Here is a 13,929-nt window from a genome sequence, read left to right on the forward strand (position 1 = left end):
TCCATTTTTAAAAACACATTTTAAAAATTAGGCAAATTTAATTGAAACAAGGAGAAAGTGTATGTTTAAGCAGTTGCAGTGTTTGCAAAAGGTGCCAAAACTGATTGCCCTGGAGACTGTAGGCCTTTATCAACAAGACATACAGCACTGGCCAGCAGCACAGAATCCTGACATCTAGCCACTTGCTCTTAGAAGGCTGAGAGTTTAGTCTCTGAGACTATCCGCAAGGGTATTGCTCAGTGCCGCTTGTGATGGTGATTTTGCTGATGTGGTCTGAAACCCATCAACTCCTTTCAAACTAAGGCAGTCACTGGAGAATGGCCATTTTAAAGTCAACTATTCTGATCTTACATACACACACAGCCCTCCAGTAGCTAGTAGACTTTCATTAAGTCTGTGAAAACAAAAAAGGGCTGGCTTCTTAGAATGAGAACCACATTAGAACATGGTTTTGCGCCCCCCAAAAAGCCCAAGCCTGAGGAATGAAAGAGGGCAATTGGTCAGAGAAAATTAAGTTGCCCATGAAGAAAGTTTTCTTGTACACCACATATGCAAATTCCAAATAGAAATATCACAATTGGAGTTATGCTGGTCTCCACCCTCTGACTCATCACAAAGTCAGCACCAGATTCCTAGTTTGGGTTTTCTATCAGTTTATATTAAGTGTAACATTAGCCTTAACTAGTTTAAAAAAGTATCAGTGGTTGGATTAAGTTAAAAAGGAATCTTGGAAGAATTTCAAAGGCAATACTGTGGATTCAGTGCAAGATTCCAGACGAGATTATACACTCCCCTCCCTCTATTCCCTCCCCCCCACACACACAAAAGCATCAGCATATCAAGAACGCACAGTCGACGGCCACTCTGGCACATGTAACCAATAACCATAATTATAAAATTATATTATATGTGTATTATAAAATTAGAGCAGCTCATGCACTTTCACCTACGAAGTCATCTGTCACCATTACAGAGATGATGTGAAAAATACAGGAGTTGAATTTTGTCAGGATTAATATTTGTCTCATGTTTGTTTCACTCAACTTTTCCATTAAATTGAATTCTAAAAATGTTACAACAAAGTAGCATGAAACAGATCTGCATTTCTTCTCCCTTTCAAGTGACTGAGCATCTGACCTTTGGGGGGTGGGAAAATGATCTATTGAAGTTAACACAGGAAATATTAATACTGTTAAGAAGCACACAGACAGAAATATAAAATAGCATATTTATGTATGAAACAGACAGCATTTGGGGGAGGGATAAGGAACTCGACAGTTCCCAAGTATTAAACACTTCTAGCACTTTGCCAGATCAAAAACAATGCTACTTGCAAGCAATTGAAGGACTCTGCCTTCCTGGAAAAAAGGCAGTTTTAAATTGACTCAAGGAAGCATATGGAAAGTATTAGATTTTCTCTGTGTATCTCTGCAGTCTACTTACAAGACAGACCATGGTTTTGTCACGGAGGTCGCAGAAGTCACCGTGACTTCCAAAGACCTCCGTGACTTCAGCTCTGGCAGCTGCAGGGTCCTGCTGCCTCCCGCAGTGACAGGGAGCTGTAAGGTTCCCCCACCGCCTGAGGCAGTGGGCCGCGGGGCGCTCAGGGGGACCCCTGCAGCCCCCAGATGCCGCATGGGGAAGGGGGAGGAGCGCGAGCAAAAGGGTTTTCAGCAGCGCTTCCACTCCTGGGGAAGGGGTAGGGGGACTCTGCAGCTCCCATTTGCTGCTGCTGGCAGGGGGACCCCGGAGCTCTGAGCCCACATGGGGTTGTGGGGGCCCCAGAGCTCCCAGCCATTCTGCTGCTGCCCAGTCCCTTCCCATTTTATCATGGATATTTTTAGTAAAAGTCACAGACAGATTACGGGCAATAAAGAAAAATTCACAGAAGCCGTGACCTGTCTGACGTTTACTAAAAATATCCATGATAAAATCTTAGCCTAACTTATAAGTGGAAGTTCTGCATTAGGCAGCTAACAAGGTCTCCTGCTATCAAGTGCTGAACTTGATTTGTAGAGAGAAGTCTAGAACACAATATAAACATTTGAGTATTGATGAAATAAGTAGCCCTAAAACATTTTTTTCATTTTTAGTATTAAATTCAAAACCATTCTAGGCTGTGAGAGCAGATGATGCATTATGAATTATATAAAGCACCCAGGGACTGTTACAAAGGGTAGATAAACCCTGATATAGTAGCAAGTTCTCAAAAACTACTCCAGGGGGTCTGCCAGCCCCAATGATCAACTCCTCCCTCTCCCTCCCAGTGCCTCCTGGCATGCAGGAGGCACTGGGAGGGAGGGGAAAGAAAGAGGCAGGGAAGAGGTGGAGTGGGGCGGGGCAGTATTTCTTAGAATCAAACCCGGTGCCTACCAGAAAAAAAATATTACCTCTACCATCCATGTTCCAGGATAGCTAAAGCAGTCTCCTCCCATTTAGCCATCACCACCACCACCAGCCTGTCTCTTAAACTGTTGTCATTGTTTACAAAATCCATCTAATCTTTGCATGTTGTGGACCTAATCCTGCATGGTGCCAAATGCCCTCACTCACAAATCAACTCAACAGTGAACGGCAAGTGCTTTCTACTGCAGTTTAATTCAATGGGAATTGAATTATTCAACATCTTCCAGAATCAGGCCCAATGACTCACTGTAAACAGTATTACAGGTATGACACTTTATATTCCAGTCTATTCCTCCTGGGTAAAAACATTACTGAACACTTACAGGATCATTAACGGTTTCAGAAAACAGAGGCGGTCGTTCTGGGAAGCAGGACAGTATAAGCTGTATTAGCACCAGGACAAAGTAGCTGTAGAAGGTAATGTAACGAAATACATCAACTTCAGCACCCTAAAAAAAGATTTGATATTCTGGTTAGAAGATGTAAAGCAACTGCTTAATGTACAAGTGACCGTGTACCAAATGCCTTTATTTGGAAATAAGCATCTAAGCATCAGAGGAAGTAAATATTCTTATCAACCAAGCAAAAGGTGGGTTCTGTGCTGCTGGTCAAACTGAGCCACAAAGCAGCAAGCATTCCTTAGGAAAGTATTGGGCATTCTAGGCTAAATGCATTGTTGACAACATTCTAGGACTCGCCTGGATAAAATAGAACGTCTGGCCATCTCTATGCAATGCTCTGTTGTATAGCCATGTCGGTCCCAGGATATTAGAGGGACACGGTGGGTGAGGTAATATCTTTTACAGGCCCAACTTTTGTTGGGGGATCGGGGGGGAGAGAAAAGAGAGAGACAGAGAGACACAGAGACAGACACGCTTTCAAGCTTATACAGAGCTCTTCTTCAGGTGACCTGTGTAAAGCTCAAAAGCTTGCCTCTCTCTCACCAACAGAAGGTGGGCCAATAAAAGATATTATCTCATCAACCTTGTCTCTCCACCTCTATGCAAAACATTACAGGAGAAACAGTTTTATCTTTGTGGAGGAGAGAGGAGAAAAAGGGAGCTTTTTTGCACCAGGTTCATCTGAGGACACCACAAACAGAGTTCCTGAGCTTCTCACTCTTTTTCTTCTAAGGCCTTGTCTACACTGGAGTTTTCAGCCACCGGTGTAGCCACACGTACAATTCCCTAGTACAGATGTGGTGTTTAAGCCATGACTTGCACCAGTGCAATTCACTCCAGTTTAAAGCTAGGATCAAATCACAAGGGGTTTCATGGAATAGTAGTAAGTGATTTGGCCAAGCCCGCAGAGGAAGTAAGTGTCAGAGCCAGGATTAAAAATTAGTCCACTACACCATGTTGTGTTCAGACACCACAGCTTCCTCTTCCTATGCTTATGCACAGCTCAATCCAACACTCCCAAAGAAAGTAGAGACAACTTAGGCTGAAGAAAGCACAAGGCCACTACTAAACCCAATACCAATTTAATAGGAGCCAGTCAAAAGTTTTCAAAAAACCTCAAAGTTGAGGAACTTTTTCAAGAAAGTTACATTCCATTTTCAGCCAGTGCTACAATTTAATGAATTAGACAAGGGTAACTTCTTTATTAAAAACCCAACCCCAGCGAGATCTAAAATATTCTAACCATACAAGGGAACACTTTGACCAAATGGGCGTATGAAACAGAGCTACCATCAAAGCAAGTGCTTCAGGAAATCCCCTGTATAATCAACAGGAAAAAGAACTAAACTTTAGCCTGCATTGTTTCAGATGTAACCGTACACTCATTCATTCTATTCAAATAGGTTTTGAATGTTTCTAGAAGTTCCAGTAAAACTGTTTTGCTTTTAAACTTCCTTGCCAACATTTATAAAAGACCATCAAACCTTTGATTAGTTTCAAACATGGAAAACTAAATAAAAAGTAAAACAAGCATGACTTAATGACCCTTAAAAGCTCAGGAATGAAGGTACACTTAATGGATCATCAACTCGCTCAGTGTCTTAAGAAGCACTGACGAGCACTACAGGTTAAATCATTAAACAAGTAGCCACTGCTATTGCAGCACTTAACTCACCTTAATTGAAAAGTAATCACTTACCAGGTTTAAGGCGTGCAGTATTTTGGACCTGAAAATTATTGTGGCACACAACAGTGCAGTGAACCAGAAAATCAACATTACGCCTGAAGATTGGACTCCTTTCATTCGCTCATACTGTATTAAAAATGTGGCGAGCAACTACAGACAGATAAAAAGATAGCATAAGCAGGTTATGTTCATAAAGGTTAAGAAATAAAATGATACACAAAGCAAACGCAATATACGAAGCACAAGCATGTCTATCCCAAACCATGAATTAGTGTTTCTATTCCAGTATCACCCAGAAGTTCCAACTATGTCTCAATGTCTTTGGCCCTGTACAAACATAACAAACATAACTAAAAGCTAGTTCCTACTCCAAAGGGCGTCAGTTTCAAAAACACAATACAGAGAGGGGAAAAGCAGAGCACCAAACAAAATATGTTCAAAGCCTCCAAAGGGAAAAAAAGAGTCACAAATCAACATACACAGCCATGTCTAATGATGAAGATATTTTAACCTTTCCAAGGGATTTCCCAAGGCTAAGCGCTTGAAAGCTGACTTAGCAAGAGTTCATCTTTAAATAATCATCTCTTTCATACTCGTTAAAATAAAGTTACACTAACCAATGTGATTTATGTTTGTTTTTTCCATTTCCACACTCTGTTTAGAGGAACTTTTGTACACTTTAGGAAACTCATGTAGCCCTCGTGTGGCATAAAGCACGTTTACAATGGGTCCAGGGCTTCCCATTTTAGTCACATCATTAACCTTGCATGAAATTATGGTCAGGTATGGGCCTGGGTTATTCTTTTCAAGTGTGTTGTTTTAACTGGGTTTTTAAATTTGTATTACTCCTAACCTGGGCTGAAGAAAAGCAAAAAAAAAAATCAACTTGCTGATTACTAAAGAGAGGTTTTCCTGAAGAAGCACAATGCAGTCAGCTTTTAAGAAAAGCTAACAGGATAGTACCTGCACTTCCCAGCAGGCAGGCAGTCTGGGACATCTAGCACCTAGTGCACAGAAAACTAAACTTTTAAACACTTTCCATCACAGCGTCAAGAGTTTGAGTATAAACACATGTAGTTCACTCAGACCCAGAGAACTCAAGGGTCTATTACAAATACTCATAATAATTTGAAGTTTTGTTTTTAAAATTTAGTAATGTTGGCAACTCTCAACTATATTTTATGGTTTTAAGAACTTCTATTTAGAGTTACTGGTCCGCAGAATTAAATCAAGTTCTCAAGCATATGCATGAGTAAATGTAACCTCTAACCTCCAAAAAAGTGTAGATGCCTTAGAACTAGCCTGTATGCTTCTCAACATGCTGATACGCAGTTTTAAGCACAAAGTTTGCTTTACATAAATCAAAAATCAGCATTTCAGTTCAGCATCAAGTGAAATCTGTAAATGATGATTGTACCTAATGGAATAAAAATGCTAAGCAGCTGCAAAAAAAGGCAATATGTACAGTTGAGAAAGCTAGATTAGTGGTTGTGATTTTGCATCACAGAAGGACTCGGAGTAGAATGATTTATACTTACCATTGTTATGCCCAAAACTGTAGGGCTAATGACAAAAACTGGAGGTCGGAAAATATTTTGACTTCTTTCCCAGAAAGAGTAGAAAAGATCTGCCCAGCAGATTATCCACAATAGTAAGCCCAAGGCCTGGAACATAAAAGTACGAATAAATATTGAAAGTGAACTCTTACCACGTGTAACAAAATGTCTTTTGGTACAACAAATTAATGCATACAGTCCAATGCAATTGCCCTATGTGTGTAGTCCTATTAGGCAATTAAAATTAGTCCAACCGTATACTACATACATAATACATGAGGTAAAAAGATAATCTCTCTCTGTAGGTTCCCAATTAAAAGAGAATTTTAGATTACTGTGTTATATAGTTCAGATTTATTCTAAATGTCATATCACAGGCTAACATTTTATGAAGCAAAGATTGGCGTATATCTCAACTTAGGCTGGGAAGAAACTCTTAAATTGAAGGTTTATAAACGGGGCAGAAATCCTCAAAAATACACATTAATGAATCACAACTCCTATCAAAGGCTCTTGCTTGTTTTACAAAGGAACAAACTCTGTTAAAAGACTGTTAAATGCCAGTTGGTCAAGAGAAATGGAACAGGATGTATATAATTACTCTAAAAAGATAGACTATTTTATATGCTTTAAGAGATGGTTAAAAACCTGATTAGTTTAATAAAATCCTTTCATTTCTAGGGTTGAAGCTTCAGGATCAAGTTGGCCAACACAATGTGGTACTTCCCAACTTGAGGGCACCGGGCACGCTGTAGGGCAGGGGTAGGCAACCTTTCAGAAGTGGTGTGCCGAGTCTTCATTTATTCACTTTAATTTAAGGTTTTGCGTGCCGGTAATACAGGTTAACGTTTTTTAGAAGGTCTCTCTCTATAAGTCTATATTATATAACTAAACTATTGTTGTATGTAAAGTAAACAAGGTTTTCAAAATGTTTAAGAAGCTTCCTTTAAAATTAAATTAAAATGCTGATTTTACACCGCCAGCCTGGGGTTCTGTTCACCTAGGCCTGCAGCGGGCTGAGCGGGGCGACTCGAGGTCAGGGCAGAGGGCTGGGGTGTGTGGGGGGGTGCAGGGCAGAAGGCTGGGTGTTGGGGGGAGGTCAGGGCAGAGGGCTGGGGGGGGTATGGGGCAGAAGGCTGGGTGTTGGGGAGAGGTCAGGGCAGAGGGCTGGGGGGTGTGTGGAGGTGCAGGGCAGAAGGCGGGGGGGTGTGGAGGTGCAGGGCAGAAGGCTGGGTGTTGGGGGGGTGCAGGGCAGAGGGTTGGGGGTGTGTGTGGAGGTGCAGGGCAGAAGGCTGGGTGTTGGGGGGAGGTCAGGGCAGAGGGTTGGGGGTGTGTGTGGAGGTGCAGGGCAGAAGGCTGGGTGTTGGGGGGAGGTCAGGGCAGAGGGCTGGGGGTGTGTGGAGGTGCAGGGCAGAAGGCTGGGTGTTGGGGGGAGGTCAGGGCAGAGGGCTGGGGTGTGTGGGAGGTGCAGGGCAGAGGGCTGGGTGTGTGTTGGGGTGGGGGGGTGCAGGGCAGAAGGCTGGGTGTTGGGGGGAGGTCAGGGCAGAGGGCTGGGGGGTGTGGGGGTGCAGGGCAGAAGCTGGGGTGTTCGGCTCGTGGGGGTGCCCCCAGCCCTGAGCGGCTCATGGCAGGGGGCTGGGAGGGATATGCCCTGTTCCACCCCCTTCCCCAAGGCCCGTCCCTACCTCTCTCTGCCTGCTCTACGCTTGGCTCTGCTCCGCTCCCCCTCCCCCTCCCAAGGGCCATCCCGGCAGGGAGAGGGGGGAGGAGGAGGAGGGGCCGGAATGCACCACGTTGTGGGAAGAAACGAGGGGGAGGGGGGGAAGCTTGGCTGCCGCAGGACCAAGCTTCTGCCTCCTGCCACCGCAGGGGAGAGCGGTGGGGCTGAGTGGGGTGGGGGGCCGGGACCCCCCCCGCACCGCTCTCCCCTGCAGGGGCAGGAGGCAGAAGCTTGGTCCTGCGGCAGCCAAGCTTCCCTCCTCCCCCTTCTTCCCCCAGCGTGGCGCTTTCCGGCCCCTCCTCCTCCTCCTCTCAGTGGGCAGCAGCGTGCCACTCAAAATCGGCTCGTGTGCCATGTTTGGCACGCGTGCCGTAGGTTGCCGACCCCTGCTGTAGGGGCTGTATCCAAGGGCCAGTAACACGTATCAGCACACACGCAAGGACCTTGAAGGATATGCGCTTTTTTAGACCTGACAAACTTATTCTCAGGCAGCCCATTGACATGGCAGCATAAGACTTGGAAATTAAATTCAAGTGAATCGTATGCATGGATCCCATCCCAATACAAACATTTCATGGAGTTAAACCATTTAAAAACAAAAAGCCAATTTGGTACAAATCTGAAAATAAAACCAAAAAATCCAAATACATGGCACAGACTCTGAAGTAAAAGTCACTTACTGTTTTGGCTTTGTTGAGATGCGACATTTGGATATAGCCCCTGTCATGACGACGGAGGTACAGGAAGTATATTGGGAAGCAAACCCACAGGTAAATGCAAGGCACCCAGAAAAGGATGGTGTTCTGAAAGCACTTAGTGAAATCTGGATTTTCTGTGTGCCAGGTCAGGTTCCAATCCTGAGGAAACAAAATGGATAAGTAGTGAATGAAAAAGCAAAATGCCCCACCACCCACTTGTGCCTGAGGAGTCTTATTCTTACTAGACTGTTAATCTTTAATCCAGATTTAGATTAAGATCAAATGGCTCAGGACTAGAGAATATTTAAAGTTTTGCTTCACCTCACATTGCTCACGAAACCGCTTTCAAAAAACCGCTCCAAAAAAACCCACAAAAAAACAACAAAGGTCATTGTTCTCTGTGCTGGTTTCACAACAGCTACCACAGCAATCTTCTCACTCAACTGGCCATACTGAGACCTTTAACTTCACTAACTAGTTATTTTAAAAGTATCTCTGCAGAAAAATGCAGCAGTTTCCTGTCCCCATTACACCTGTTTCAGAAATGTTACTTAATATTTAGTGTGAAAAAGATATGTAAAGATTAAAAATCCAAGATTAAATAAGAAATCTTGAAAATGCTGTTGTAAAGCAGCTTCACGGGGCATCACTTAATAGCATGAAAATTCTCTCAATCCTTGAGTATTCACCAAGATGATCTGTACAACTAAGGGGGAAGAGCCTTTCCCTTTTGGCCCGATTCCTGCTCCCTCTATGAAGCTGACAACTTCTAAACAGGAGGAGGATCAAACTTTATGCATCTAAGAGCTTGTCCACATGGGACCCAAGCCAGGGTGTTAAATCGACAGCGTGCTAGCTTGCCATGTAGTAATGTCTCAGGTGGACACTATGTGGCTGCTACAGTGTGCTAAAAGTTCTGTTGTGCGCTTTGATGTTACTTTTCCTATGCTCTGAACATGGTGCATAAACAGAGTCTAATCTAAAGCTACCATGTACAGAAGCCAAAGGAATACTGACCATCAGAGTAATTGAAGTATAAATCACCATTTCCATTACTGGCCACAAAGCTATATACAGTGACACATACTCACTACCAAAGGAAATCCTATCCCAGGAGAACTCATTAGTTTGAATTAAGGAAAAGGAGACTACAATGCAGGAAATCATACATGATTATCACTACCAAGATGAGACTATAATTATGAACAAAATCAAATATTGGGATAGTAAAGTAAATAGCTATAGTAGTATTATAAAACTGAAAATAGGATGTAATTCAGCAGCAAATAGTTTCTCTTCAAATATTTGAAGAGACCAGTTACTTCCTGTTTAGAAAATTAATTTTCTTCATATACAGAATGATACAGCAGGACAAAATGCTTATGCCAAAAGTAAAGCAGAGTATGCTACAGTTAAAGACACTTACCCTCTAGTGTTTTAAGGACCACAGTCAATATTTCACACATCTGAATTTTTTTTAAAAATTTTTACAACATTTAAGATTATTATAACTAAGTTTAGAGAAAAAATACTTCTATTTTTTCTGTTGACTTTACATTTTACAGCATTGTGTAGAAAGTAACTATAGTCTCATTCAATAATAACTCATATCATTTTATCTGTAGATTTCAGAGCACTTTACCTCCTTTGTAAAGTATGTGGAAACTGAGGCACAGGGAGGTGAAGTGACCTGCCCAAGGCCACCAAGCAATCTACTGGCAAAGCTGGGAGCAGAGTTCAGCCCTCTTGAATCCCAGGCCTCTATCCAACAGCCCACACTACCACCTTGAAATTCTTCCCTATCCACGTCGGTCTCTCGCAGAGAGACAGTAATTTATAAATACATTTTGAAAGATAAGAAAACGTGGTTGCAGTGTCACAAAAGTTGGCAGAAGGAAATCAGAGGCTGATGTAACCTTGGAAATATTTTTAGTTCATCTTTTTTAGACTAGCTAGATATCAGGTTGACAGTGTTCTAGTCTCTATCATTTTAAGTGCCGTGCCATATATTATATTGCTGTTTTATGAACTTTCAACTCCTCCAGGAAGTGTTCTATGGGAGGGGGGAGGGAGGGGACCTATGAAGCAAAGAGGCATTCCAGTTTAAACCAAAAACAATTACCTAATTCTTCAGGAACTAGTGTTTAAAGAAAAAAAAAAAAAAAAACACACCACCACCACCACAACAAACCAAGCATGGAGCTGGAGGGAGAGAGCAGAAGGAAGCAAGGCCCTTTGAAAGACATTCAACAACATTTGTACCCTTTTCATGTTGTTTGCTGTAAGTCAGAGCCTGCAAGATTTTGTTTTATTCAGAGTTCAGTTCTTGGTTACATATAATAAGTGATATGTTTGGCTGTCACACAGCAGGACTATAGGATACAAGTAACAAAATGAGGCTTTTTTTTTTTTTAAACTATATCTTGTTAGCAGTGAAATAAAAGGTTTCTGATCAAATACATACTCAATGCAAATATAGAAACAAAACAGATTTTCCTAGGAAGTAGTGAAAAGAACAGGCACTGACAATAAGTATCAGATTGGTAGCGGTATTAGTCTGTATCAGCAAAAAAAACTAGGAGTCCTTGTGGCACACTCCTCGTTGTTTTGACAAGAAGTAAAATCTCAAAACTGGAAAACCTGAATCCCTAATTATATTTCCAGTGCATGTATGTATGTTAAGAGATCTCCCTGAACCGCTGGGTCAAACAACTCCTTTGATGATTCTGCAGAAGCTATAATGAGAATGCAGTTGCTATACGTGAAAGTCATTGAGCTAGCATGCTTATACATTTCCTTATCCCTGAAGGACCCCATCTTTTATTGGATCAATGTGTGTTGGTGAGAGAGACAAGCTTTCAAGCCACACAGAGCTCTTCAGGTCTCTGTGGCTTAAAAGTTTCTCTCTCACAAACAGACATTGGTCCAATAAGAGAGATTACCTCACCCACCTTGTCTTAATATCCTGGGACCAACATGGCTACAAACTACACTCCATACCATTAGGATTTTCAGCTTAGTCATGCTTACATTTCGCCACTACACAATCATTTCCTGCTTTAAAGATTTCAATTTCACTGCTCCCCATACAATAGTCAAGAGAAGCATTAAACTGGATAGCAATTTACAGACCTTACAACAGTTGATACAATTACAGCAGTACCTGATTTTATGAACATCAACCTCACACGTGATCAGTTATACAAACCATTTTCCCAGTGGGGAAAAATAAAACCTACCACTTTCATTATGTGATGCCGATGAACAACAAGTCAACATCCCTTCACATTCTTAAGCCTTCTGTGTATTGGAAGTCGCTTTGCAGTGGTTCAAAGGACAAGAATAAAGTGATGCAGTGCACTAGACTGCCACTTACACATCAGGCTTATTGTCATTTTGAGATGTTCCATTTTATGAACTCTTCAGTCCCCAATTAGTCCGTAAAATAGGTGTTCTACTGAAAACCCCTTCAATTCTAGAAGTCCTCTCTGTGCACGTGTCATACATAAACTACTTTAATTAAGGGTATGTTTAATTAAGGATTAAGTATGTAAATTACATTTACATGAATTAATTACATAATTAAGGAGTAAGTACGTACAACTGGCATTGACATCTATTTCATGCCTCAGTAACACAATTTCTGAAACCAATACTCAAATATATGACGTGGAGGGACAAAAAAAAGGAGGAAGGTATAATCTGTACAAATCTGACCTTTCTCCTGCCACAAAACATACCAGGAAAGTGGTTTCTTAGTAGCCAATCATTGTACTCAAGTATCAGGGGGTAGCCGTGTTAGTCTGTATGTACAAAAACAACAAGGAGTCTGGTGGCTCCTTAAAGACTAACAGATTTATTTGGGCATAAGCTTTCGTGGGTAAAAACCTCACTTCTTCATTGTACTGTTTCCATGTCACTGAACAGAGAGAAGTGCTCTATGCATTATTGATGTATACACTGGCAGGAGGTTATCCTGAAAACATACATGTAACTTTTAGTTCAACTGACATATATTCATGTGTCTTTCATATAGCTGTACCTCAAAATACCTTGCAAAAGGATACAAGGTATGACAATCAGAGCCCAGAGACTCCAAGGGGAGAACAGAGGGGTGCACCCGCCAAAAAATAAGCAGTTACACCAGTAGTTCTCCAACTTTTGTACTGGTGACCCCTTTCACATAGCAAAGCCTCTGAGTGCAACCCCCCCTTATAAATTAAAAACACTTTTTTATATATTTAACACCATTATAAATGCTGGAGGCAAAGCGGGGTTTGGGCTAGAGGCTGACAGCTCGCAACCCCCCCTATGTAATAACCTTGCGACCCCCTGATGGGTCCCGACCCCCCGTTTGAGAACGCCTGAGCTAAACCAACTGATTGTGTACTGTATTATTCTACTATAAAAATATATCAAGTAAGGTCTTTTATTAAATTGTAATGGTCTGAACTTGATGGTCATTATGAGTTGTATACACACTGATTATTAATGTATGTGTGTGTGTATACAAAAAACTGTGCTCGGAACTTGTGGTGCAGTCAAGCAGGGCAGGCTGCCTCCCCAACCAGACGAGACTAGTTCCAAGCACCTAGCATCCTACAAACCAGGAGTAGACAAATGATGGGCCATTAGAGTTAGTGGAAAAAGACAGACAGAATAGCTAAAATTTCCCATTCTGAATAAGCATGAGTCACCATCAGAGAGAGGGAGAGAGACCAACTTAAAAAAAAAAGAAGAGCTTGAAACTGAGGTCTTCATCCAGAAATTGAGGGACAGTCACTTGGTGGGGGCTGCCTCTGAATCGCTCTCTCTCCTCTAAGATAGGGGGTTATGCTGGAAAACTGTTCCACGGCAATCGGTAACTTGTATTAGAAAAGGGATTTTCTCCAGTATAGAGATGTAAAGCCTAAGGTTGCATCTTTATGTTTATTTTCCTTACTATTCTACCTTTGAATCGGATTTTGCTATTAAATAAACCTTTTGTTTATTTATATCCCAAGCAGTCTCTGGTGTGCAAACTGAGCGGATTGCGCACGATAAAGTAAGCTGGTGTCTGTGGGGCTGGTTTCATGCTTTCGGGGGTGACGAACCGGAGGGGAAATGTTCAAATTGTCTGGTAACTAACAACCTGGGGAGACGGATTTGGGGAGACTCTGAACGGAGGGACTGTCGGTGTCACCCTGCAAGGAGTCACTGGGCTGGTGGAAGCCAGGGTGAGACCTTGCACTTGTGGACAGGCTACTGGTGTCAGGGCTCTGAACTAAAGCTGCACAGTAAAAGGCACCTACGGTTACATGGCAGGCAGAGACAGAACCCCTTACTGGTTGGGTGATCCCCAAAACATCACACAAGGAAACGCCACAGAGATAAATACAGTTGGTGAGAGTCAAGCAAAGGCGTAAACAAGAAAGGTGTAGGCAAGGCAAGACGGTTCAGAAAAGAGCTAGACGGCTGTTAG

General features: G+C 42.3%; 1 protein-coding gene across 1 annotated transcript in view; it reads right to left on the bottom strand.

Annotated features, from left to right (window-relative positions):
- LOC135884654 (multidrug resistance-associated protein 1-like) overlaps positions 1 to 13,929 on the bottom strand; it is a 102,580-nt gene that overhangs the window by 55,361 nt on the left and 33,290 nt on the right. The window contains exons 2-5 of the mRNA XM_065412137.1: positions 8,451 to 8,627; positions 6,033 to 6,158; positions 4,507 to 4,644; positions 2,730 to 2,855 (exon numbers count right to left, since the gene is read on the bottom strand). Coding sequence (XP_065268209.1) covers positions 2,730 to 2,855; positions 4,507 to 4,644; positions 6,033 to 6,158; positions 8,451 to 8,627 — 567 coding nt within the window. The remainder of the gene's footprint in view (positions 1 to 2,729; positions 2,856 to 4,506; positions 4,645 to 6,032; positions 6,159 to 8,450; positions 8,628 to 13,929) is intronic.

The sequence above is a fragment of the Emys orbicularis genome, chromosome 10, assembly GCF_028017835.1.
Source record: "Emys orbicularis isolate rEmyOrb1 chromosome 10, rEmyOrb1.hap1, whole genome shotgun sequence".
In the NCBI taxonomy this organism is placed as follows: Eukaryota; Metazoa; Chordata; order Testudines; family Emydidae; genus Emys; species Emys orbicularis.